Below are 26,837 nucleotides of genomic sequence, written 5' to 3'. Positions count from 1 at the left end.
AGCTGAAATATACTTCACAATTTTTTTTTTTTTTTTTTGCAGTACGCGGGCCTCTCATTGTTGTGGCCTCTCCCGTTGCGGAGCACAGGCTCCGGACGCGCAGGCTCAGCAGCCATGGCTCACAGGCCCAGCCGCTCCACGGCACGTGGGATCTTCCCGGACCAGGGCACGAACCCGTGTCCCCTGCATCGGCAGGCGGACTCCCAACCACTGTGCCACCAGGAAAGCCCCTATACTTCATAATTTAAATAAGCATTTGAGGTCGGAGAGGGTGGAAGGCGGCAAGATGGTGTTGGAAAGCACTATGGTTTGCGTGGACAACAGTGAGTATATGCGGAATGGGGACTTCTTACCCACCCGGCTGGCTACACGCCCAACAAGACGCTGTCAACACAGTCTATCACTCCAAGATCCTCAGCAACCCTGAGAACAATGTGGGCCTCATCACACTGGCCAATGACTGTGAAGTGCGGACCACACTCACCCCTGACACCGGCCACATCCTGTCTAAGCTCCACACTGTCCAACCGAAGGGCAAGATCACCTTCTGCACTGGCATCTGCGTGGCCCATCTGGCCCTGAAGCACCAACAGGTCAAGAATCACAAGATACGAATCATTGCCTTTGTGGGAAGCCCCATGGAGGACAATGAGAAGAATCTGGTGAAACTGGCTAAACGCCTCAAGAAGGAGAAAGTAAATGCTGACATTATCAATTTGGGAGAAGAGGAGGTGAGCACAGAAAAGCTGACCGCCTTTGTAAACACACTGAATGGCAAAGATGGAAGCGGTTCTCATCCGGTGACAGTGCGTCCTGGGCCCAGCTTGGCCGATGCCCTCATCAGTTCTCCGATTCTGGCTGGGGAAGGCAGTGCCATGCTGGGTCTTGGTGCCAGTGGCTGAATTTGGAGTGGATCCCAGTGCTGATCGTGAGCTGGCCCTGGCCCTGCGTGTTTCTATGGAAGAGCAGCGGCAGCCGCAGGAGGAGGAGGCGCGGTGGGCAGCTGCTGCCTCTGCCGCTGAGGTGGGAAGCGCTACGACTGGGACTGAAGACTCGGACAATGCCCTGCTGAAGATGACCATCAGCCAGCAGGAGTGTGGCCGCACGGGGCTCCCTGACCTAAGCAGTATGACTGAGGCAGAACAGAATGCTTACGCCATGCAGATGTGCCTCCAGGGCGCAGAATTTGGCCAGGCAGAATCAGCTGACATTGATGCCAGTTCAGCCATGGACACACCTGAGCCCGCCAAGGAGGAGGATGATTATGACGCGATGCAGGACCCCAAGTTCCTTCAGAGTGTCCTGGAGAACCTCCCAGGTGTGGATCCCAACAATGAGGCCACTTGAAATGCCATGGGCTCCCTGGCCTCCCAGGCCACCAAGGATGGCAAGAAGGACAAGAGGGAGGAGGGCAAGAAGGACAAGAGGGAGGAGGACAAGAAGTGAGACTGGAGGGAAAAGGGAGCTGAGCCTGTGCAGGGGGCCGAGTACGGTGGGGTGGGATATAGGGTTAGATGTGTTGTCTATAACCACTGCAACCTGAATAAAGCTTGGCAACGTTTTTTTCTTAAAAATAAATAAATAAGCATTTGAAACATGTCAACTGCATATGCCTGTCTCCTGATTAAAGTAAAAATTAAAAAAGGAGACACCAAAAAATAATGGAGAAGGCCCCATTCAGCGAGAAAGATGTTATCTGGAATCTCATATTTAAAAAACAAACTCTTGGGATCTCCCTGGCGGTCCAGTGGTTAAGACTCTGCACTCCCAATGCAGGGGGCATGGGTTCGATCCTTGGTCAGGGAACTAAGATCCCACATGCCGCATGGTAGCAAAAAAAACAAAAAAACAAAACCCCCACAACTCTTGGGCTACACTTAGTAACTTGTTTCCAAAGAGTACAGTATGGAAAAGAGGAAAAACAGCAGCTTTAAAGTGGAGGAATCAGGTAAACACTACTTTAGGCAGGTGATCAAGGTCAATGCCAACCACGATGTCATGTTAATAATTTGTACTCTTTACACCTGAAACGCAACATTGTAAATCGACTATAATTCAATAAAAAAAAATTTTTTTAAATGTACTCTTGATATGGTGTAATGAAAATGGCATTTCACCTCGCCAGTCTTCCTCTCAAAACTCAATAAGCGCCAGTCTAATCATAAGAAAAATGGACAAATCCCAATTGAGGGACATTCTACAAAATATGCGACTAGTATTCCTCAAAACTGTCAATGTCATCTAAACCAAAGAAAGTCTGAGAAACTGTCACAGCCAAGAGGAATCTAATGAGATATAACTAAATATGATGTGGTATCCTGCCTAGGATCCTATAACAGGAAAATGACATTAATGGAAAACTGAGGAAATCTGAATAATTAAGTATGGATTTTAGTTAATAATAACGTATCAATATTGGTTCATCAATTGTGACAAATGTACATTACTGCATAAGATGTTAATAATATAGGAAACTGCACGTGGGATGTGAAAACTCTGTACCATGTATGCAACTTTTCTGTAAATCTAAAACTATTCTAAAATTTAAAGTTTTTAAAAACATTGAAAAAAATCTTTTGTTGGTTACCTCCCTTCTCCATTCAAATCCTGTGCTTCTAACCAAATATTACAAAGAGAATCAATGAGCCTTGGGCATCTGTTACATGAGAAAGAAACCTGCAATTAACTTCCCATGGATCACTTAATAGTCACCAGGTGGGAATGGTTTGTCAACACTGTCCTTGAGTCAAACATGGAGCAAATTTAAAGTCAACGGCAAAATCCGGGATGAGTGACCTTTAACAATGCAGTCAATCCATCAGCAAAAGTTTGATGATGTAGCACAGCCCTGAAATCTAAACACAGCCAAGAATATGCACATCTAAACCCTGCTAATGCTTCAAAATGCATTAGATATAAATCTAGAAACTATGACAACCTGAGCTTTAGCAAAAATCATTTCGACCCTGTATAATAAACATTAAAAAATTAATGGGACTTCCCTGGCGGTCCAGTGGTTAAGACTCCTCGCTTCCACTGCAGGGGGCATGGGTTTGATCCCTGGTCGGGGAACTAAAATCCCACATGCCACGCAGTGCGGCCAAAAAACAAAAATTAAAAGCAAAGCACTCCAACACTAGAATCATGGGTATTATCAGTTTTACAAGCATTTCCTGGAATCGGATGGCACTACATAAAAGTTAGATTCAGAGGGGTAAAGGTTGAAAAATACTGTGGAATTTCTAAAGTCCAGGTTTGGGTTGATTGATCAAGCAGACCTTGTTTATATTTCAGTTGATATCTGAAGACAATTGATAAAATAGGGGGTGGGGGAGGGTGGCAGCTGAAAAGTAGTTTATTACCACCCACTGTTGATTAGAAACAATGTACCTAATTGCAAAAGTAGGATTAAGTTGCACTTCATATCTTACTTAGTCAGAGTCAACCTTCAGTCAGTATTTTTATAGAACCCTGGTTCTCAAACATTATTCTGCATCAGCGTCACCTGGAGGGTGTGTTACACCAGATTGTCAGGTCCCACCCACAGTTTCTGATACTGAAACTGGTCTGAATCAGAAGCCTGGGCATTGCATTTCTAACAGCTCCCAGGTGATGCTGATACTTGTCTTTTATAAACATTCCAACAACTTTAAAAAACCTATGATCAAATGTAAGCACCTCAATAAAATCTAAAACCAAATTTAAATAATTTGGGAATTTTCTGCCCTTTTTCTTTAGCAACAAGTACTTCTTAAGAATTTATTCCAGTACTCGGCACTATACCAGACACTGGCCCTGGCCACAGAGCACTAAGTAAAAGCACACATACCCTTTTAAATTTTGTTCTAGGGGGAAGGCAGCTAATAACTAGCTCCAAGATTCATTATTAATTACAGTTGCAGAAAGAAGTAAGAGAAGTACAAGGTGCTATGAGACCCCATTGAGATTGGGTGGTCTGACTGCAGCGGGGGTCGGAAGGTTTCCTTAAGGATGCTTGAGTTCAGTACTGAAGGAATAGAAATGGGGCCCTCGGGGGAGGATTCCACACAGTGGGAGCAGTGTGCGGGAGGAGGGCGAGCCCTGAGGGAAGGCCAGTGTGACTGCAGTGTACAAGGCGAGGGGCAAAGGTCAGAGATGTTATTGCACAGGCAGGCAGAGCCTGGTGTGCACAATAAGGAGTCGAAATCTTACTCTGTGAAGGGAACCACTAGGGATTCTTAGCATTAAACTGACTTAAACTAATGCTATGTTTTAAAAAAATCAGTCTAGCTGCTTCGCAGAGATGGATTAAGCTTGGCAAGACTGGATCCCAAAAATATTCAGGAGGCATAATCTTTGGAATTTGGTGAGGGACTGGGTAAGCTGGAGGGAGAGGAGAAAAGATTCAAGGGTAACTTCCAAGACTATAAAATGCTATGAAGTGATTAGCAGTGCTTTTCCAGTCTGACTTGAGCTTTTCTCTGTGGTGTAGCATGACAGGCAAAAAATGTATTTTATCTGTGTCTAGAAAAGGACTGGACTCACAAAAATACTTAAAATAGTAGGATAACAGATCAACTGCTTCCCTTTTCCAAGAAGAGAAAATTCCTTTTGACAGCATTATATATTAAGCTCAAAGTTAACCTTACTGTCTCCCTTCAAGATTGTGGAAGCAAAGACTGACAGGGTTACTCATTCTGTAGTCTGTGAACTACAAGAGCATTTTATTTTTACCTTTCTCATGGCATTTATCACTTCCTGCCTTGTATTTTCGTTATGTATCTGTGTATCTTATCTCCTTTCCTAAACTGTAAGTTCTCTAATGAAAGATAATGATTACTAACATAGAAATAAACCCGAGACAATCTATCTACCCACATCTAGGGGTGTTGTAGGTGGGAAGGGCATTAGAGTAAAAACAGGCAGAAAATCCTTTTCTTTTGTCTCATTAACCAAACAGGTTGTCATTAAAAACAAAAAAAGTGATGCAGAAGTAGGAAAAGGTGCTTATTATGTATTTTACATTGACATATAACTTAAAGCAGCACTCGAATATAATTAAAGAAAATAATGAAGTGTTGGAAACTACTGCTTTCTCTAACTGGAAGGGCAACTAAGCAAGATTTTGGATGACCAAGCGTGAACATGAAAATACTTCCATTCTTTTTATGTCACCACATCCTTAAAACTGCACTGGCAATGGCTGACTGAAATTAACCAGAGTTCTACAGCAGACTCAAATCATCAATAATTCCTACACTTAGAAAAAAAATTACCCTGCCACCCCCCAAACCCTATAAAACAAGTATGTGCAACACTCTCTGAACTGAGTGTTGCAGAGGGATCTTAGTCCCTCCTTTCTTAGGGAGCTAAGTTTACTTAGCCAAGAAAAAATCTCTCAGACAGATGCCTCAGAGTCCAGGCCCTAGCATGGTAATTCACCAATTCATTGTTTAAGGCTTTCTTGTATTGCTTGCTCTAAATGAAACTGTAGTATAATGGTGCCTTTTCCACTAACCTGAACACTTTCAGATAAGGTCTAAGATTCAGGCATGTAAAAGTCTACCCTGGGTTATGGTAACCTCAGAACAACTCAGAATGGTATTTCTTGCTCACAGACTTCATTCAGAGCTTTATTGAAATGGCACCTTGCCAATGAGGCCTTCCTTTATTGCTCTATTGAAAAACTGCAACCGCTACCACCTGATACTTCCTATCTTCCTTCCCTGCTTTCTTTTCCCTTTACCACTCATCACTAGCATACAAGATATTACAATTATTTATCTTGTTTATTGTCTGTCTCCCTGTCTACTGGTTGTCCCCCCAAATCTGTTCTTCCTTTCTTCCTGAGCACCTGGCTTTCCAGCTAGAAACTGCATTTTTCTATCTCCCTTATGACTAGGGAGGACCACGTGACTAAGATTTCGCCAAAGGTATATGTGTAATAGTGATGTGTGAAACTTCCTGGTCATTTTCCTAAAGAAGCTTGCCCTGGACCCCTCTTTCCCTCTAGCTGGCTGGAACTTGAAAACCAAATGCTGAGGAAGGCAGAACTGCCCCGCTAGCCTGGGACCCTAGATGATCTTATGGAATAGAAGCTGCCTCCTTGCCCCGGGCTATTACAGGCCAGAAAGACAAAGATCTACCTTTTTCTGGCCATTGTATTTTGGAGCTCTCAGCTTATTCTTTACCCTAACAATACCCTCCCCCATTAAAATGTAAGGTCCATGGGGGTAGAGACATTAGTCTGTTTTGCTCACCAGTGCATCCCTAGCAAGTAGAAGTGCCTGACACAGGGCACGGTACCTAATATTTGTGAACTGATTAAATAGACAACTTCATTATTAACACTTCCACATCTTCAAACCACCTTCATGGCTTCAAGAAGTTCAGATTACAAGATCCAAATTGCTCCTAAGACAGCGCCCCAGAAGTTCCTATACTCCATTCATTGCCATCTTCCCCCTCCTCTACTGAGTGTGCCCTTCAGCCCCACTAGCCTCCTTTTCAGTTTCCCAACGTGCCTGGCTCTTGCCCAACTCAGCGCCTTTGAACAAGCTGGTTCCAGTATCTACTCCCAAACCCCTCTGCAGAAGTCGCCCCTCCTTCCTTCAGTTATCTGCTTATATACCATCTCCTCTGACAGAGCTGGCTGGCTACCCTATCAAAAACAGACCTTATTTCTGCTATCTCTGTTTCTAATTCATTTCATTCAAAACTTATGAAAGTGAGTAATTATAGTATTTGTTGCCTTATTTTCTTTTTAAAATTTTATTTATTTATTTTTTGGGCTGCTTTGGGTCTTCATTGCGGTGCGTGGGCTTTCTCTAGTTGCAGCGAGCGGAGGCTTCATGGGCTCTAGGCGCGTGGGCTTCAGTAGTTGTGGCTCGTGGGCTCTAGAGCGCAGGCTCAGTAGTTGTGGCGCACGGGCTTAGTTTCTCTGCAGCATGTAGGATCATCCCAGACCAGGGATCGAACCCACGTCCCCTGCATTGGCAGGTGGATTCTTAACCACTGTGCCACCAGGGAAGTCCCTGTTGCCTTATTTTTAAACTGTAAATTAGATTATAAGTTCCATAAGGACACGAACCACTTCTGTTTTTATTTACTACACTATCCTCTTTGCTTAGCATAGTGCCTGGCCAGTCATAAGAGGTCAAAAGGTGCTGAGTGTTTATTTTTAAATATTTTGAAGTAGACATGAGTTAAAGCATACGTAGCTCTCCCATAAATGTAGTCTTCAAATGTTCTTGACTACCAGCCTGACAATAATGTAAGCTTCTACTTATGGGGATATAAACCAATGCATATTTCAGCAAGCTTTTAATTGCTTTCCTAGAAGGATTACCATTCCTCCTTTCCACTACGAGTTTTTAGTTGCTTACAACCTGGTGGAATTTGAATGACTCCTATTGGTATGATGGACCAAGGGCAACTTTTACAAGGATGTCTCAAATGCAGGTTCATATGGGCATATACAATTCAAAATAAATGATGATTATGTTTTGGGGCATGCCAACTGGCCTCCCAGGACCTCAAACCCAAAGATCAAAGATTCTTTCATCTCTAAGGTCAAGGTTTCAGTTCATCAATTTGCTTCTGGATTATGTAACCTGAGGTGGCCCTCTAGAACTGTGTGGGCACCAGCCAAACTGGGTACTCCAGAACACTCTGGAGGTATTCAGTAATTCAGACTTTTAAAAATGCTGTTTATAAAAAATGCTGTTTCCTTCGGTATCTTACCTGTGGTGGTGGATATACGAACATACACATGGGATAAAACTGCATAGAAATAAATACACACACACACATACACAAATGAGTACAAGTATACCTGGAGAAATCTGAATAAGATCAGTGGATGTTATCAATGTCAGTACCCTGGTTGTGACGTTACACTACAATTTTGCAAGATGTTACCATAAACTGGGTAAAGGGTACACAGGATCTCTATTATTTCTTACAACTGCATTATCTCAATAAATTTCAATTAAAAAGTGCTGCTTCAACAGAGAAACTAGGATGTTGCAGGATTCAACTGGTTATTTTCTGAAGAAAACAGGAAGGAAGAGGCTGGGGAAATGAGAGAAAGAGAAGTAAAGTAGGAGAGAGTATAAAACCTCACAGTAGGAGAGATTACTAAAAGAACACTGCAATCTCTGAAAATATACACACATATCCTGTCTTCTTCAGGTCACAGCATCAAAGAATAAAAGGTTGTTACAGAACACCCAGTTCAACTGCATTTTAAAGTTCTGGAAAATGAGGCTCAAAAAATAATTTGCCAAATTTTAAAACTTTTAGAAAAAATAATGAGACTACTTTTCCAACTTTGGCATAGGGAAGGATTGCTTAATCAAGACACATAAAGCGGACTTCCCTGGTGGCGCTAGTGGTTGGGAATCTGCCTGCCAATGCAGGGGACACAGGTTCGAGCCCTGGTCTGGGAAGATCCCACATGCCAAAGAGCAACTGAGCCCGTGCGCCACAGCTACTGAACCTGCGCTCTAGAGCCTGCGAGCCACAACTACTGAGCCCACGTGCTACAACTACTGAAGCCCACATGCCTAGAGCCCGTGCTCCACAGTAAGAGAAGCCACCGCAATGAGAAGCCTGCACACCACAACAAAGAGTAGCCCCCGCTTGCCGCAACTAGAGAAAGCCTACACACAGCAACAAAAACCCAACGCAGGCAAATAATAAATTAATAAATTAAAAAGAGACACATAAAGCAGTAACCATAAAGAAACCAAAAAATTTGACTACATTAAAGCTAAGAACTTCTTTATCAAAAGACATATATAAATATATGCGAAGCCACAAATTAAGTTATTTGCAAAAATATAACCAACAAAGGATTAATCTCCTGAATATGAAAAGGACTCATAATTATAAATCAGTATGAGAAAGATAAACCAACAGAAAACAGTTAAAAGACATGAACAAGTTATTTCAGAGGGGAAACATAAATGGCCCATAAACGTATGCAAAGATGTTTAACCTCATTAGTAATCAGAGAAGCAACAAAATGTAAGTCAATATCAAGGGCAAGTATATGAAGCAACGAGAACTCATACATTGCTAGTGGGAGTGCATATTGGTAGAACCACTTTGGAAAACAATTTAATCTCTTCTTGTAAAGTTGCACATTTCAAGAGTTGTTATGTGTATTTGTTTTCCTATACATATGCCTGAGTGTGTGTTTGTATATGTATATGTGTATCCTACACGCACTGGGGGGGAACCCCTTTTATAAATATACACTAAAAGACACATTTTCTGGTCATACAGAAAAAAAAAAAAACCCTGCAAATAACCTATAGGTCCATTGACAGAAGAATTTTTATACATATAAATATACACTAAAAGACACATTTTCTGGTCATACAGAAAAAAAAAAACCCCTGCAAATAACCTATAGGTCCATTGACAGAAGAATGGGTAAATTCTAGTATATTCCCAAAGTAAAATATTATTCAGCAGTGACAATGAATCAACTATAGCTACATAAAACCTTATGAAGTGGGCTTCCCTGGTGGCGCAGTGGTTGAGAGTCTGCCTGCCGATGCAGGGGACACGGGTTTGTGCCCCGGTCCGGGAGGATCCCACATGCCACTGAGCGGCTGGGCCCATGAGCCATGGCCGCTGAGCCTGTGCGTCCGGAGCCTGTGCTCCACAGCGGGAGAGGCCACAACAGTGAGAGGCCCGCGAACCGCAAAAAAAAAAAAAAAAAACACCTTATGAAGAATCTTAGCAATTTAATATTGAATAAGAATAAAAACCCAGTATACTATTTCTATAAGCTCAAGAAAACTAATATATTATCTAAATTTGCATATATATGTGTTAAAACTATTTTTTAAAGCAACAGAATGATTCACAGAAATAAGGTTAATAGTTACAGGGTTGTGGGGAGACGGGGATGAGATAAGAAAGGAGCACACAGGTAGAATTATATTGGTAATGGTTTAATTCTCAAGTTGGGGTGCAGGTACGTGAGTGGTCATTTTATTATGCATACATTTAACACGTGTCCTTCTATATGCACTGAATATTACATTTGTAAAACAATGTATTTAAAAACGAAGTGATTTTCCTAAGGCTACAGTGCTGGTTAGTGGAGGCACCATAACAGAGAAGTTTCCAGTCCCATACCTCAAAAAACTTCCACAACGCTAGGTATATATTAGGAACAAAAGAGACATTTGTTGATACAACATGAATTTCATGACTATGTAAAATATTAATTCCAAACATGGATTCTATAAATCCATTAGTATGTCTTTTGGTTTGATTTCACTTTGATTAAACTGCCTTCATTAGTATGTTTGATTAGTACGTCTAAATTTGCACAATATTTTAATTACACTGCTTCACATTTCAAAACACAGATATATATTCTACCGACACTTTTCATCAAACTGGTTCTCAAATACGTACATATGAATTTTCTTCTTATTGCCCCTACTGTGTCCTAGCAGCTGTGACTCAGCCAACCCAAGTGCTGCCTCTCTATCTACCATTGTGCAGCTAACGGTGTTCAGGAGTAGAGATGAGTAAGAGTGTCTTTGGGAACTAACGTCAGGTGGCCACTGGCACAGACAGTGCTGCTGCTCCCCAGGAAGCCTGCCCATCGTATTTCAGTACCACCAAAAACGCTCTCCTCCATTAGAGCTGTTAGCTAAGAGGTTAATCAGAGTTAAGTTCATTTCTAGAACACAGTACTAACAGAGGCATGCGTCTACATTTGATCCCCCAATCACTCAGGTCAGTGTAAAACGAAAACTACAACCACTTTTAAAAGCCCATTAAAGTCTGTCGTTATTTCCATCCGAAGTACAGACAATTTAGTTCACACTCATTACTGTTAAAGGAGAAATGAAATTCGGGGTAGAGTATAGTCAAATGAGCAACCAAGAGATGGAGACCTCCCTCCCTTCCTCCCTCCTTACAAAAAAAAAAAAAAGAGACAGATGAAGACCCAAAGAGTAACAGAGATAAACAACCCAATAGAAAATAGTCAAGCCGCGGAGCGGCTGGGCCTGTGAGCCATGGCCGCTGACTGAGCCTGCGCGTCCGGAGCCTGTGCTCCGCGGCGGGAGAGGCAACAGTGAGAGGCCCGTGTGCCGCCAAAAAAAAAAAAAAAAGTCAAAAATCAACTATACTCCAATAAAAATTAATTAAAAAAAGAAAAGAAAATAGTCAAAAAATTCCACTGCTAGACTATGAAGCCTAAACATTTATACGAAATTATAAAGCTGGGAGAGAACTTAAATATTGATGACCCAGGAGCCCTTGCAGTTCAAAGAGGAAACTGAGGACATACGTTACAGAGCTGAGCCTGGAATTCCTATTTCTGAACTCCCATTCACTGAATAATCTTGGACAAGCCATTTGCCCTCTTTCTGTACATTTCTTCAGCTGTAAAATGAAGAGGCTGGACAATTAAAAGGTCTCTAAGATCTTTTACCACTTCTAGGACTTCAATGAGCCTTACAGACCATGTAGCAGTCGAAACCCTTCATTTTACAGATGGTAAGGTTAGCAGACTACAGTTACTTATGGTAAAATCTTCCATTCCTGGTCTATACACAGTTTATATTTGTTCATTCATCTTCACATGATTCTAGGACATAAGTGTGATGGTTAATTTTATGTGTCATCTTGACTGTGCCACATACTGACCAGATATTTGGTCAGACATTCTGGGTTTGTCTGTGAGGGTATTCCTGGATGAGATTAACATCTGAATTGGTAAACAGAGTAAAGCAAATTGCCCTCAATAATGTGAGTGGACCTCATTCAACCAGTTGAAGTCCTAAATAAAACAAAAAGACCGAGACTTCCCTGGTGGCGCGGTGGTTAAGAATCCGCCTGCCAGTGCAGGGGACACAGGTTCGATCCCTGGTCCGGAAAGATCCCACATGCCGCGAAGCAACTAAGCCCGTGCGCCACAAATACTGAGCCTGCACTATAGAGCCCGTGTGCCTAGAACCCGTGCTCTGCAACGAGAAGCCACTGCAATGAGAAGCCTGCGCACCACAACAAAGAGTAGCCCCTGCTCGACGCAACTAGAGAAAGCCTGCATGCAGCAACAAGGACCCAACACAGCCAAAAAAGGAAGGAAGGAAGAAAGAAAGAAAGGAAGGAAGGAAGAAAGGCTGACCTTCCTTGGAGTAAGAGGCAACTCCTCCTGCCTAATGGCCTTTAAGCTGGGACACTGGTTTAACTGGCCTCAGGACTTGAACTGAAGCACTGGCTCCTCCTGGGTATCAAGCGTAACACTAGCCTTTGGACTGGAACTTACACCATCAGCTCTCCAGGTTCTCTGGCCGTCCCACTCAGACTGGAACTTCACCATTGGTCTCCTGGTCTCCAGCTTGCTGACTCCAGGTCTTGGGACTTCTCAGCCTCCATAATCATGTGAGCCAATTCCTTGCAAACCTTGTAAGCCAATTCCTTGCAAGTTTCTTTATATGTGTATGTATGTGTGTGTGTGTAAATATGTGTATACATATATATATATGAAGAAATTTATTTAAATATTTACATGTAAATAATATTAACCGGGCTTCCCTGGTGGTGCAGCGGTTGAGAACACGGGTTCAAGCCCTGGTCTGGGAAGATCCCACATGCCGTGGAGCAACTAAGCCCGTGCGCCACAACTACTGAGCCTGAGCTCTAGAGCCCGCGAGACACAACTACTGAGCCCATGTGCCACAACTACTGAAGCCTGCGTGCCTAGAGCCCTGCTCCGCAACAAGAGAAGCCACCACAATGAGAAGCCTGTGCACCGCTACGAAGAGTAGCCCAAGCTCGCCACAACTAGAGAAAGCCCGCGTGCAGCAACAGACCCAATACAGCCAAAAATAAATTAATTAAATAAATTAATTAAAAATAAATAAATAATATTAACCATTAGTAGTTGTGGCACACGGGCTTAGTTGCTCCCGGCATGTGGGATCTTCCCAGACCAGGGCTCGAACCTGTGTCCCCTGCATTGGCAGGCGGATTCTTAACCACTGCACCACCAGGGAAGTCCCTACATGTAAATAATATTAAAATAATAAATATATAGGTATTTACACACACACAAAGACCCTGTTGGTTGTTTCTTTGGAGAACCCTGACTAATACAATAAGCAAATGTGTATAATGAATTAATGCTTATAAAGCACTTAAAACAGTGTCAGGAATTTACTACTCTGGTTTTAGCTGTTATTATAATGGTAAGAAGGCAAAGACAATTTACAACTAAAACAATTCCATAAACCTGCAGAGTATCAATGGAGTCATAGATCAGTAATTCAAGGCACTGAATGGAATAGTTATTTTTGTACACAGCCTAACAGAACACAAATGCTTACACTGAAGGTAAAATGAAAAAAAAAAAAAGATAAAAAAGAAAACTCATTTTGAATTTTGATCCATGTAAAATAAAAAGATTATTTCCATCTTCATGTATTAAGGGCTTAAATGAGACCCTTACCACTATCATTTCTGACTATCTGGTACCCAGCAAAACTGCAATAAACTCACAAAAACAGTAACATTGAAAGTACTTACTCCTCTATATAACCATTTTTTAAATTTAAAAAACAAGTATTTGTAAAATAGCTAGACTAAAAAGTTATCAAGACTTACAAAATGAAACAAGCACTTTAATCAGTAAATACGTCATTTCTTATTTATAGTGAAGTACTTTTATTGTATGTATGTATTATTATTATTATTTTGGCCTCAGCGCAGGGCTTGTGGGATCTTAGTTCCCTGACCAGGGATTGAACCTGGGCCCTGGCAGTGAAAGCGTCAAGTCCTAACCATTGGACCACCAGGGAATTCCCGAAGTGAGTACTTTTAAAGTATAATAGCAAACTTCAAGAAAGTCAATGTTGTAAATGTGTGTACAACAGTGATGCTCATAAATATAAAGTTATTCATTAAGTACATCAGAGACCATTAAATACTTAAAAATAATGAAAAAGAGATATTATATTGTATGTATTCAAAACACAGCATGCTAGAGGAAATGACTTCATTTCTAAAATATGAGTAGAGATCTTTTTTTTTTAACTGAACACAACAGTGATGCCTAAAGACTGAACAATTTGACCTCTCAGTCAAGCTCTCAAACTCTATGATTATAAATGGGAAATAAGATTAAAAATACAGATAGGAATCAAATTTCATTCAGTCAGCAAATATTTATTGAGCATATACTACATGTCAGGCACTGAAGCATTAGCGATAAGCAATAAGCAAAAATGGTTCTTACCTTCATGGAATTTACTACATAGGGGAAAGCTTGATACTATGTAAGTAGCAAAAAAATATAATATGCCAACGTAAAGTCAACTGTGATAAAGAATATAAAAGAAAGGTTCATAGTGCTATGAGAACCTGGGAACCTGCCATTGTCTGAGGGAAGGATACGGGACAGCTTCCTTGGGGAAGTGATAATTAAGCCGATCCCTGAGAGATGAGTAAGAGTTCAGGCAACTGACTAAAATAGAGAAGTTTACCAGACAAGGGAAATGGTATATACAAAGGTCCTTTGGCAAATGTAAGGTAAAAAGTGAGGAAGACTTTTTGCAGTAACAGAAAAATCCATCCTAAAATCCACAAAAAATCTCAGGAGATCCTGGATAGCCAAAACAATCTTGAAAAAGAACAAAGTTGGAGGCCTCATACTTTCTGACTTCAACTTATTACAAAACTATGGTAATCAAAACAGCACAGTACTGGCATAAATGGCATAAAGACCTATAGACTTTTACTGAGTCATAAAAAGGAATGAAGTACTAACACATGCTATGACACGGATAAACCCTGAAAACATGCTAAATGAAAATAAGTCAATCACAAAAGAGCACATATTGCATATAGAGTCGATTTACATGAAAGGCCCAGAATAGGCAAATCCACAGATCTGCAGATTGGTGGTTGCCGGGGCTGAGGAGAGGGATTGGGACTAACAGCTAATAGGTACAGGGTTTCTTTTGGGGGTGATGCAAATATCCTGGAATTAGACTGTGGTAATGGTTGCACAACATAATGAATATACTAAAAACCACTTACCTGTAAACTTTAAAATGGCAAATTTTTTGTCATGTGAATTATATCTCAATTTTAAAAAGTGAAAGAAAAAAAGTGAGGAAGAGTGCAAGCTGATACTGGTCAGGTCTTTATCCAGAGTGTAGTGGAAAGTCACTGAAGGCTTTCAGATATGAATCTGTAAAAGATCCCTCTGATGCTGTGTGGAGGATGGACTGGAGCATGCGGGAGTAGATGAGATTATCTATTGCAATGGTCCGGATAAGTGACAGTGGTAGCTTGGACTTGGATGGTGGTAGGGAAAGCAGAGAAGTGGATGGATTTGAGAGCTCTTTCAGAAACAGAACCTATTGGATTTGCTGAGATTAGATGTAGGAGATAAAGGGAAAGGGGCTATTAAGGATGACTGCTAGGTTTCTAGCTTGAGCTACTGGGTAGAGGATGGTGTCATTTATTCAAAGACAGAAGACTGGAGGAGGAACAAATATGAAAGAGAAGGGATGCTGATGACTTGCACTAGAGTGGCAGTCATGATGATAAAGCAAAGTGGCATCAACAGCTTGTGGTGATGAATTGGTTATGTGGGAATAAGACGCAATTCATGTTCTGGTAAGGCACAATGAAGGTCAAGTCTGAATGTCTATTAAGAGGCATGTTGTTTAGTGACAGGGAAACAGTAGTGTTACTATAAAGAATGTGCTCCTGGACAAAGGCCTGATCCCCGGCTTTTTACAATGACCACCAGTACTCAAGATAATAAACTACCGCATTGTCCCCATGTAGTAAAAGTTTCTGAAAGTGTGTACTTATTATGTAAGCAGGACAACTAAATAAACAGTCATATGATATTACATGAAACAGGGTCATGAAATATTACCCCAAATGTTTATTCCATCCCAGTTCCTGTATCGAAATCAGAAGATTGAGGGCCACCACCACTGGAATTATGGATTTCAGAAAAGAGTGTCTACTGGGAGATTCCTATAGCAATTACTGTGGAAATGAAAGCCACCTTACGTCTGCTTTCATTGCTCCCTTTCTAAAAATCTAAATTTCACCACGGCAAACATAAGCCATTGAAGATTAAGGTTTCTGTCTCTCTGCTACATTTAGAGTTGGAACCTAAGTCCTCTAAATTGACTGGTTCCCCTGCTCTAAGTGCCATAAGCAATAACTCGGCTTGATTGATCAGGTAAATGCCTCCTCCTGTAATGAGGTTGCCGATCCCTAGAATCCCATAAACTTCAATTCCTTGGGTTCCCTACCACCTCGTTCACATGCTACCTCCTCTACAAATCCCTCCTCCTCCACCCACTGCTTCCAGAGATTTGGTGCCCTCGTCTGAATGCCTGCGGCACTTACTGTGTGTGCCTTCAAGAAGAGAGCAGTGATGACCTACTGCCTTGTGAGGAGGTTGGCCCTGTGTGTGGTCTTCTATCTCTAATAGACTGCAAGCTACTGGAGAGCAAGGCTGTGCCTTACATACCTCTATAGCAACCAAGCAGGGCAGGAGTGTTCAAAAGAAGCTTTTGATTCATATGGATGTTTTCAGAAAAGAAGCCAAAGTAAATTGTGCACTATATTATAGATCCCTTAATCCATATTACTGCAAACGACATTAATTGTGAAGCTTAAAGAACAGCCCCAACTGCTTACACAACAGGTGTAACTTACATAATCTGCTCTACCCAGCTGTTACTTATTTGTGACAGTTCCCTCCTGGCTTCTGCTCCCCGTTGATCTGCAGGATTACTGCATCTTCCAGTATGGTTTCCTGATTTACTCTTTGTCCAAAAACATAAAAGAATTATTAATTTTCCTTTTTGATAACAGTTTTCAAAAAAAGGCTGAAACTTAAGAATAACCAGAGAGATATCTCTGGGGTTTTCCATGACCATAGAACTCAAAGAACAATCCTGAAGTTAAACAGTATTTATAAATATTTCCATAAAATTCATTCATTAGCCCAAGAATTTTGTTTTCCTTTTGGCAACTTTTCCTATATAATCATCCTTAACTAAATACTCTTCAGTATGCCCGCTCTTTGGAATTATGTTACCCAAAAGGACTTTTAAAATCAGCTGCCTATGAGCTAACACCTAGCCATGTATAGAATGGAATGAATTAATGATGCAAGTGAGTGTTGGGACTATGGGTAATTGGATGGAACAAGGAGGAGTGGGGGCGGTGATGAAAGTACCAAAGTCAGAAAAAATGAAAATCCACGAACTCTGTGATGCTCCAGAGAGGAAACCAGCAAGTGTTGACGCTAAACTGGCAGAAACATCAATACTTCCTGGCTCCCCCACTGGGTGCATCAATTTACCACCGGCAGGCTGCTCTTCTGCTGCAAGTGACAAATAGTGAATGCATTCAACAATATGAAAAGGAATGACCCATAATCCAGAAGCATGGTATGTGCAGCAATGAAAAAAAGGTGGTGATTGCTGGGAGTCTCAGACTCAGTTCTGCTGCTTGATTAGCTTAATGACCGAGGACAAGTCACTTCCATTCACTGAAAAATACCAGGATTTCCTAACAACATGTAGGAAAAAGTTAACAGAGCAGGTCTGAGACTGACTGCTATTCTTTTTTAAAAAATAAATAAATTTATTTATTTATTTATTTATGGCTGTGTTGGGTCTTCAATGCTGTGTACGGAGTTCAGTAGTTGTGGCACACGGGCTCAGTAGCTGTGGCTTGCGGGCTCGAGAGCACAGGCTCAGTAGTTGTGGCACTCGGGATTAGTAGCTCCGCAGCATGTGGGATCTCCCCGGACCAGGGCTCAAACCCACGTCCCCCGCACTGGCAGGTGGATTCTTAATCACTATGCCACCAGGTAAGTCTGTGACTGCTATTCTTAAAAAGGTCTGCTTACAAGGTTGGTACCCTTGACACAGACACAGTTGTTATCTGGGGAATTGGGTTTGTGCTAAAGGCATAATCGTTATCAAGAAAACTCCTCTGGGGGGACCTTCCTGGTGGTCCAGTGGTAAAGAATCTGCCTTCCAATGCAGGGGACACAGGTTCGATCGCTGGTCATCAGGGAACTAAGATCCCACATGCCGAGGGGCAACTAAGCCCGCGAGCCACAACTACTGAGCTTGCGTGTCTCAACAAGAGAGTCCTCATGCCGCAAACTACAGAGCCTATGCCCTCTGGAACCCACGCGCCACAACTAGAGAGAAAAAACCCGCACACCACAACTAGAGAGAAGCCTGCGCACCACAAGGAAGAGCCCGCGGTGCAACAAAAGATAACGCATGCCGCAACAAAGCTCCCCTGCCCAACCGCGTATTGCAACTAACACCCGATGCAGCCACCCCCCAAAAAAAACCTGCTGATTTTTTCAATACCGACATGAAAAAGAGACTAGGAAAATACAGCCACCGTAATGCTTTAATACAGCATATAATGGAGGAGTCTAAAAAAATACACGGCATCTGCTTGAACAGGGTAGTCTTCACCAATCCTCCCATATTCTATTAAATAAATATGGGGCAAAAAACTGATGACAATCTGTATTTCACAAATACATATTAACCTCCCAAATCTGGATATCCACGGTCCAACATTATCTATAAACCTCAGATAATCAAGAAGTCAGCCGAACCAGCAATCCCTCCATACACGGCAGTAATTGAGGGGTTGTCTGCCAGTGTGCTGGCACAGGGCACCCTTCGCCCATATCTGCAGTGCTGATTACTCATTCATCATTAAACTGCGGTAGTGTTAACATATGCTGCAGTCGTGCTAATGTTTGTTTAACAATCACCACTGATCTACCTTTATCCCAGGCCAGGAAGGTAAGTGTTAAGTGAACGGAAATAAACTTGAAAACAGCACCTACTTCACTTGTGGAAGCCTCGAACCTCACTCCTCCCAACCTGAAAATTCCTCCCAATCTCAAGAATTCCAGATGCAAAAGATTATTCCATATAAAGCACTAGATGTAGAGGAAACCCCACCACCTTGAGGGGAAAAAAAAAGTGTTTTTATTTTGTGTCCCACGCTTTCACCTCTTTGGGAGAACTGATCAACCAGGTTAGACAAGCAGTCAGCTTTAATGATTTTTTTCCATCACTCAACAAACCAGTATTTGAATTCACTCATGGGCTAGTTCTCTGCACATCATCCAGACACAGGGATGTTAGTTATGGTTCTCCCAGGGCCCACTGGCCATCCTTTACCTCCCAGAACCCACTGCCCAGCTGCTCATTTGGACAGTTCCATCAATATGAAAATGGCCAGCTTTACCTGCTCAAATCTCACCTCTGCTAAAAGCTCACTAAGAGCACTGGAAGCTACCTGATTTGTACACACTCAATATTACCCACTAAAGGTTTGAATTACGAACAATAATCATAAACAGAAGGAGCAAACGGTAAACCCTTATAGAAGGTATTTAGAAGATTCAGAGTTTTATGTTGCTTAATCAGTAAAAGCCAGATCAGGAAAAAACTTGTGTTCAGGTTATTTAATATTTATTTCAAGTAATAGTGATTCATTTCTAAATAGGTTTCCCACTTTACACAGGATAGGACTAACATCTATTTGCAAAAAAGCAGTTTGCCATGTATAGGTCATATTGAAGGTGTCAAATGCAACAAATTCCTTTTCATCTGAAATCCAGACAACCAGAAAACATCTGAGATTGCTCACTTTATTTCTGGTAGAAAGGCAAATGACAAGTAAGTACACAACAGTAACTAATTCACAAAAACTCAAGTTGCGTGGAGCAGTCACCGTGTCCTCTGAGCCGTGTATGTAATGACATTAATCTCAGGAAGACAGGGAGTTTGTCTGGCTCACCAATGTGTCCCAGGGCCCACCACAGTGCCCAGTACATAACAGATGCTCAGTGAATATTTGTTGAATGAAATAATGCTCTCCAAGATCATAAGATGGTGTAATCATCTAAGAGATGGTCAGTATAGTTTTGTCGTTAGATAGACTTATTCTAATACTTTAAAAATTGGTAATCAGTATATAGTAGACCCCAATGTTTAGGTTCTGATCATAGTTCCTATGTCGGGGGTGGTCCCTACACCAACAAGCAATTCTCAGACACCAGCTGGGTGTCCCATAATTCACCTCAATTCTGACACTATCTACCCAGAGGCAGCATCAGCTACCCCAGGTTAAGCACTCAATCCTACAAGACTACCCCCATAACCATCCCCTCCCCGCCACTTCAGATACCAGTAGCAAGGCCAGGTGACCACCTGTATTTCTGACCAACTGACTACAAACTGGGGGTTCCAACAACCCCCGCCTGGGGTTTCAGACACCAGCCTCAAGGCCAGGTTGTTACCTGTACTTCTGACCGACTGGCTATAGATCAGGTTCCCAAAACTTCCTCCTTTGGTTTGATTATTTTGCTAGAGAGGCTCACAAAACTCAGAGAAACATTTTACTTACTAGATTAACGGTTCATTATAAAAGGAACTGCCAAACAGAGAAGATGCATAGGGCAAGGAATGGGAAAAGGGCGCAGAGTTTCCATGCCCTCTCCAGGCGCGCCACTGTCCCCAAAATCTCCACGAGTTCACCAACCTGGAAGCTCTCCAAACCCTGTCTTTTTGGGGTTTTGTGGAGGCTTCATTACATAGGCATGATTGACTAACCCATTGGCCACTGGTGATTAAACTCAATCGCCAGGCCCTCTCCCTTCCCCAGAAATCAGGGGAGTGGGACTGAAAGTTCCAACCCTCTAATCAAAGGGTTGGTTCCTCTGGTAACCAGCCCCCAACTTGAGGTGCTTTTCCAATTCACCTAATTAACATAATAAAAGACACCTTTATGGCTCTCAGTGTTGGAAATTCAGAGGGTTTTAGGAGCTCTGGGCCAGAAACAAAGACAAAATATACATATATTTGTTATTATAAATCACAAATATCACACCCAATTAACTAGAACTCATCATTCTTTTCTTTTTTTTTTTTTTTTTTGCGGTACACAGGCCTCTCCCTGTTGTGGCCTCTCCCGTTGCGGAGCACAGGCTCCGGATGTGCGGGCTCAGTGGCCATGGCTCATGGGCCCAGCCGCTCCGCGGCATGTGGGATCTTCCCGGACCGGGGCACGAACCCGTGTCCCCCGCATCGGCAGGCGGACCCTCAACCTCTGCGCCACCGGGGAAGCCCGAACTCCTCATTCTTTTATCGTTCTTCATAAGGAAGAATTTACTATAAATATCACTGTCTATAACTGGAAGCTATTATTTATGTGAAACATATAAAAATTGTTCATTCAAATATTTATCAAACACCTACTATGCACCAGGCACTGTGCCAACTGTCCTTGCCCCCAGCAGCTTTCACAGTCTAGGGCAGTCTTTCTCAACTATAATTCCTCATCTCAAGATGCACGCAGAGGAGATGAGTATTACAAACAATGGATTCCCTAGGGCATTAGGGGTTGGTTCTCTCCCAGTGGAGGAAGACTAATGTAAGGTACCACATAAGTTAAAAGGAAATTACAATATAATATGATAATAAAAGGTTGCTTTTAGTAGGGACAAATTCACCTGTTAAACCCAGCCACGTATGAACTACCTGGTAGGAGCCAAGATGCACACAGGCTATTTGTAATGCTTGTGTAAATGCAAAAATATTGCAATACATACATTTAGATAAATTTCTAAACACAATAAAATAAACTCATCAATATTTTCCATGCTCAGCAAAGTCAGGCCAAGGATTTCAGTAAGGTGAAACAGAGAAAAAAAGTCTAATTACCCTGATAATGATAATTCAAGGAGAAAACAAAAAACCTTGCTCCTAAAAAAAAAAATTACCTGAATTTTATTAATTGCCTTCATATATTGCTTCACTAGACTGGCCTTGCCTTGGACTTGAGGCAGGAGAGAGATGGGCCCCAGACTGAGCAGCTGGAGTTTGTCCCCTGTGGACAGATACTCCCAGACAAAGAGAATAAATACCGAGAACAGAGAGGAGCTGAGCCCTGCCCAGAGAAAAGATAAAGAGACTACATATTCCTCATTCTCCGGATTAAGAAGACCTTCCTGACTACACAGAAAGGCTCCTTGGAGGTCAAAAGGGAGGGGGCGCCACCGCACACTAGGTGATGTCAACCCACCCATAGGCCTCTGTGCTGGGATCCATCTTGGCTAAGAGATGCATGCACACACATCGGCGGACCCTGAGATAAACCAAATACGGACTCAGAACCAGGCAAAGTCATGGGACTTCCCTGGCGGTCAAGTGGTTTAGACTCACGCTTCCACTGCAGGAGGCACAGGTTTGATCCCTGGTTGGGGAACTAAGATCCCACATGCCGTGCGGTGTGGCTAAATAAATTAAAAAAAAAGAATCAGGCAAAGGAGGATGATTGGCCAAGGGAAACCTGGAAGAAACACCCCATATAAGTGATTCAAACTACCACGAGGGCACGACTCTCTCTGAGCCCTCTTTCCTCCTAATAAACACTTGTTTTACTACTTTCCGTCTCTTTTTGGGAATTCATTTCTACAAAGCCGACGGGCCAGGTCCTTGTCACTGGCCACTAGCCCTGGTGGTCTAGTGGCTAGGATTCAGCGCTCTCACTGCCGTGACCTGACTTCAATCTCTGGCAGGGGAACCTAAATCCTGCTTCAAGCCGCTGTAGGCCGAGGCCACCCGAGATCAGACTCAAAGTAGTAAACTGGCTACCTATTTTGAATATTTTTGGTCTTATTTTGAATTTTCATTATACCTTATGCAGTCTAATTTCTTTCCAGTCCTGGGCCTCTTTTGACAGATATAAAATTTTCTATGTGATATCATTACTATATGCTGCATGATTTATGGAACCAAAGCAGTTTAAGAGCTTCTAGAATCTGAGATATAATTATTTTCCAGTATTTCAACTCAAAACTTAAGCTTCTGTATGTCAATGATCCAGAAATTCATATCCGTTTAATATCAGTCTCTGACAAGCTAATTAGACCGCATCCACTTGGCCAAGCCCCCTGATCTACTTTATCAAGGAATGTTTTATTTTGAATCATTAGCATGAAATAATTTACTAAGTTAAATGGGGGGAATTCTCATTGTTTAGACTCTCATTAAACCTTTAAACCCATGTGAAAATGCTATTGTAATCACTAGGAATGTTATGAAGGGTAAAAGACAAAATAACATAAAAGTCCCTGACCCTTAAGTCTCAACTAGCCCAGACTTCCAATTAAACATGCTTTTAGGGACTTCCCTGGTGGCGCAGTGGTCAAGAATCCGCCTGCCAATGCAGGGGACACAGGTTTGAGCCCTGGTCCAGGAAGATCCCACATGCCGTGGAGCAACTAAGCCCAGTCCGTTCGCCACAACTACTGAGTCTGTGCTCTAGAGCCCGCAAGCCACAACTACTGAAGCCGGTGCGCCTAGAGCCTGTGCTCCGCAACAAGAGAAGCCACCGCAATGAGAAGCCCGCGCATCACAACGAAGATAGCCCCTGCTCGCCGCAACTAGAGAAAGCCCTCGCGCAGCAATGAAAACCCAACGCAGCCAAAAAAAAAAAAAAAAAAACCTTCTAAAAAAAAAACACATGCTTTTAAAGGAAATAAATTGTATAGACAAAACAACTATTATTTATTTATTGTATTTATGGAGAATGGAGATGTTGACTGGGAACAGGCGGTGCTTTTATTGTACTTGTAGACATCCAATTCTTAAATCTTTTAAGACACCCCCTACATACCTAAATCCGAAAATCCTACACCAAATCCACCAATTTCTTTGTACCTCAAAACTGTCAAAAGGAAAGTCCTAATTCATCAGAAAGGAAAGAAGACAATTTTTAATGGCAAAGACGTCAAGGCCATGTCTTTAAAAAATACAATGAATCACTACTTCGTTTAGCTTGAAACTGCAGAACCTGGGGAAATAATTGGCATTTTTTAGACGATTCAGCAAACACTACTGAGCCATAGAAGTTGATACTACTTCCCATGTCAGGCTTAAAATGTAAAGCCCTGTCCTAACACTTAATATCTAGTTTTCAGTGACCAAGAACTATAAGCAACACCACTGTAATTTACATCACATTCAAAGTCAATTCCACATACATACAGGTACACACACACACAAACACACAATTCTGAAAGGAATTCACAGCCCCATCTCTGAAATATAAAAGCACACAACTTAGACTACATGTACATTGCTGTGCAAGGCCAAGGCCAACCTAAATCTTTAACTGTATCCTTCTAGTGATGTAAATGGGAGTGCCCCTCAATCTCTACCAGGCTAAAGATGAGGACAGTGCTTGGCTCACTGATTAGGGGAGCTACAATTTGCCGCCCCCCACCACCAAAAATTTTTTTTGAAGTCATTCTTTAGCAATGAGTATTTGATAGCATGTTTCACATTCAGTCCAAGGGTTTGCAGATTAATTCCTTGGCCTAGGCCTAGGGATCAGATACAACTCCTGAGAAGCTTTCAATTTACTGCACTGGTACAAATGCTGGAGACTTAACCATAGTCCTGGCTGCGCAGGAAAATGTGAGCAGCTGGGCATTCCAGCCGAAACAATGAGGTCAAAGCTCTTTTCAGTGTGAGCGTAAGTGATTCTCTGCAGAGATCTTGGACGGGGATGCAAAGTACTAGCCTCAAACCTGCAGGCTGGCACCTCAACAACTGCTGCAAATTCTGCTGCATGCCCTAGCTTCCTGGGCCAGCACTGCTTCATTACTAGACTCATAAAACGCAGATCACACTAAGCAAAAGAAAAGCAAAGGGGGCTTTTAGACTGATACTTGGGTTGTTTGGTTTCAAATGATCTCAATTTTGAGCTAATGAATTTATTATGAACCAGAGGCCAGTTGTTTTCCAGTATAAGAGAGCCATTGAAAAGATTATTCTTTTCCCAAATATTACAATTAGTCCTCTTTGTCACCTTTCCCTTTTTGTCACCCCCAAACACTCCAGGATCACAAGAATCTATGTGAAATAGAACTATGAAGTACAATGCTCTTTTACCTTCTCAGGCTAAATGTGAGAAACCAATTTCAGTCACTTGCTTTAGCAAAGCATCCAGTACAATCCAATTCCTACGGATTTCAAAATCCTGATATGCACAACCTCTACTGCTCTGTGCCACAGGTAAACCTGCTCCAATTTCATAAGACACGGCTTCTGGGTGAGGTAAACATTTAGAAAAACATTAACATAGCACTATTGTGATAATAACATTCTAAAATGGGATGTACAATTATTTCATTTAGCCAGGGTACATTTGGGAAAGTTTCAAGCGCAGAAAAACATGAGAGTAAATTCATCCGACGCATGAAAAATGCTAGCAACGCTTCGATTTGAAATAATCGCAGGAAAAGAGCCAAACCGACAAGTTCTCAAACAGACATTGGAGGGGGGGGTGGGCGCTCACAGCGCTCAACCATTTTTCCTAAGGACAGAAAAATGAAAATTTACATACGAACCCTTTCTTTCACATCATTGGCAGAAATAAAATCCTATTCCCGCCACCTCATCTTGCAATTAAGGAAGTTGCTACAAATAGCAGCATAGAAGTAAATGGTCCCGGTTTTACTCCATTCTTAAGGTACCCTCCAGGAGTAAACAGATTACTCAAAAAAGTCAGTAGCCAGAAATCGCTTGTCCCGGTGCCAAACTCCCTCGGCAATGAAATTCCCTTTTCTGGGGTTGTGGGAGGGGGTCAACGTGGACGGAGGAGTCCAGCCGCAGCTCCCTTCCTTCTCCCCTGGGTCAATGTCTGGGGTGTTCGGGGCTCGGCGAGGCTTCAGACCCGGCGCTCGGCAGCGGCGGCGCAGCCTCCTCGCGTCTCCACCTCCACCCGACCCACCCTGACGATCACCCTCGCTTTTATTATACCCTCAAGGTGAGAGGCTTAGGCTGGGTCTCCAAAGTTTGCCCGGCCTCGGGTCAGCAGCCGGCCGAGCCCCGGGCAAGGCTGAGGCCGGCCCCAGCCTCTCACCCTTCAGCCCCCAGGTCCTTTTTGGGCCACGGTGACAGGTCTAGGTTTACCTCCATGTGCTCGTGGCAAAGGAAACAAAAGAAAGCAACCTCCCAGATAATAAAACGCCATCTTCGACTAATTGGCAAACCGAGGGGCCCCTGGGTCGGTCCCTCCACGGGTCCCTCCCCATCCAGCCCGAGGGTGGCCCCCCGTCCGAGGTAGGGTCTGTAACAGCCCCGGGAAGCTCCGGACAAATTGTCCGGGGTCGGGGGCGGGGTGGGGGGCTGCTCCGAGAGCCCTACCTGCCTTCCCACCCTGGCCGCCTGTGCAGCGTGTTTCAGTTAAAATGTAAAAACGGGTGGTGGTGGTGTCTCCCAGAGATGGAGTCATCCCCTCAGAAAATTGTTCTGAGGGACCGGACGAAGGGGCCGGCGAGCAAGCAAACCGGCACGCGTGGAGCCGCAGGGAGTGTACTTACAAAACGGTTAAAGCTCCGGCGGAACATCGCGTCGAAGGCTGCCGGGCGCCGAGCTGGGCTCTACTGGGCTGTCTGAGAAGGTGCCGTCCACAACACACACTGCGGCGTGGGCCGGCGGCGCGAAACGGACGGCGAGGCTGGCTGCCCCGCCACCCGCCCGCCCTCAGCGGCTCTCCTCACTCCCCCCGCCCCCAGGCGCCCTCGCACCCGCGGCCCCCGCCCGCCTCACTCACCGCCCGCCCCCGCCCCGCCCGTCCCGGGGACGGCGGCCCCGCCGTTCCCCCAGCTCCGCCGCCCCGCCGCTCCCGCAGCAGCCCGCGGAGAAAGCGAGCCGAGCGCGCAGGGAAGGGATGGCGGAGGAGCGCTAGGCTCCTCCTGCAGGGAGGGGGGCCGCCCC

The 26,837-nt window shown here is 43.1% G+C and overlaps 1 protein-coding gene and 1 pseudogene across 7 annotated transcripts in view; one reads left to right on the top strand and one right to left on the bottom strand.

The window, feature by feature from the left end:
- ATP11C (ATPase phospholipid transporting 11C (ATP11C blood group)) overlaps positions 1 to 26,599 on the bottom strand; it is a 168,951-nt gene extending 142,352 nt beyond the window's left edge. For 5 of the 7 annotated variants that reach the window (XM_027092390.1, XM_027092394.1, XM_027092391.1 and 2 more), the window contains exon 1: positions 26,441 to 26,599. In XM_027092390.1, the coding sequence (XP_026948191.1) occupies positions 26,441 to 26,467 (27 nt within the window). In that variant the 5' untranslated portion in view covers positions 26,468 to 26,599. The remainder of the gene's footprint in view (positions 1 to 26,440) is intronic. The other 2 variants (XM_027092388.1, XM_027092389.1) reach the window with 1 other exon arrangement.
- LOC113612481 (26S proteasome non-ATPase regulatory subunit 4 pseudogene) lies at positions 199 to 1,664 on the top strand (annotated as a pseudogene).
- Positions 26,600 to 26,837: the final 238 nt, after the last annotated feature.

The sequence above is a fragment of the Aethalodelphis obliquidens genome, unplaced genomic scaffold (genome assembly GCF_003676395.1).
Source record: "Aethalodelphis obliquidens isolate GAN/ISIS:26980383/991018 unplaced genomic scaffold, ASM367639v1 scaffold78, whole genome shotgun sequence".
Classification (NCBI taxonomy): Eukaryota; Metazoa; Chordata; class Mammalia; order Artiodactyla; family Delphinidae; genus Aethalodelphis; species Aethalodelphis obliquidens.
The sequence above is the reverse complement of the archived record's forward strand: the minus strand, read 5'-3'. Positions and strand labels throughout refer to the sequence as shown.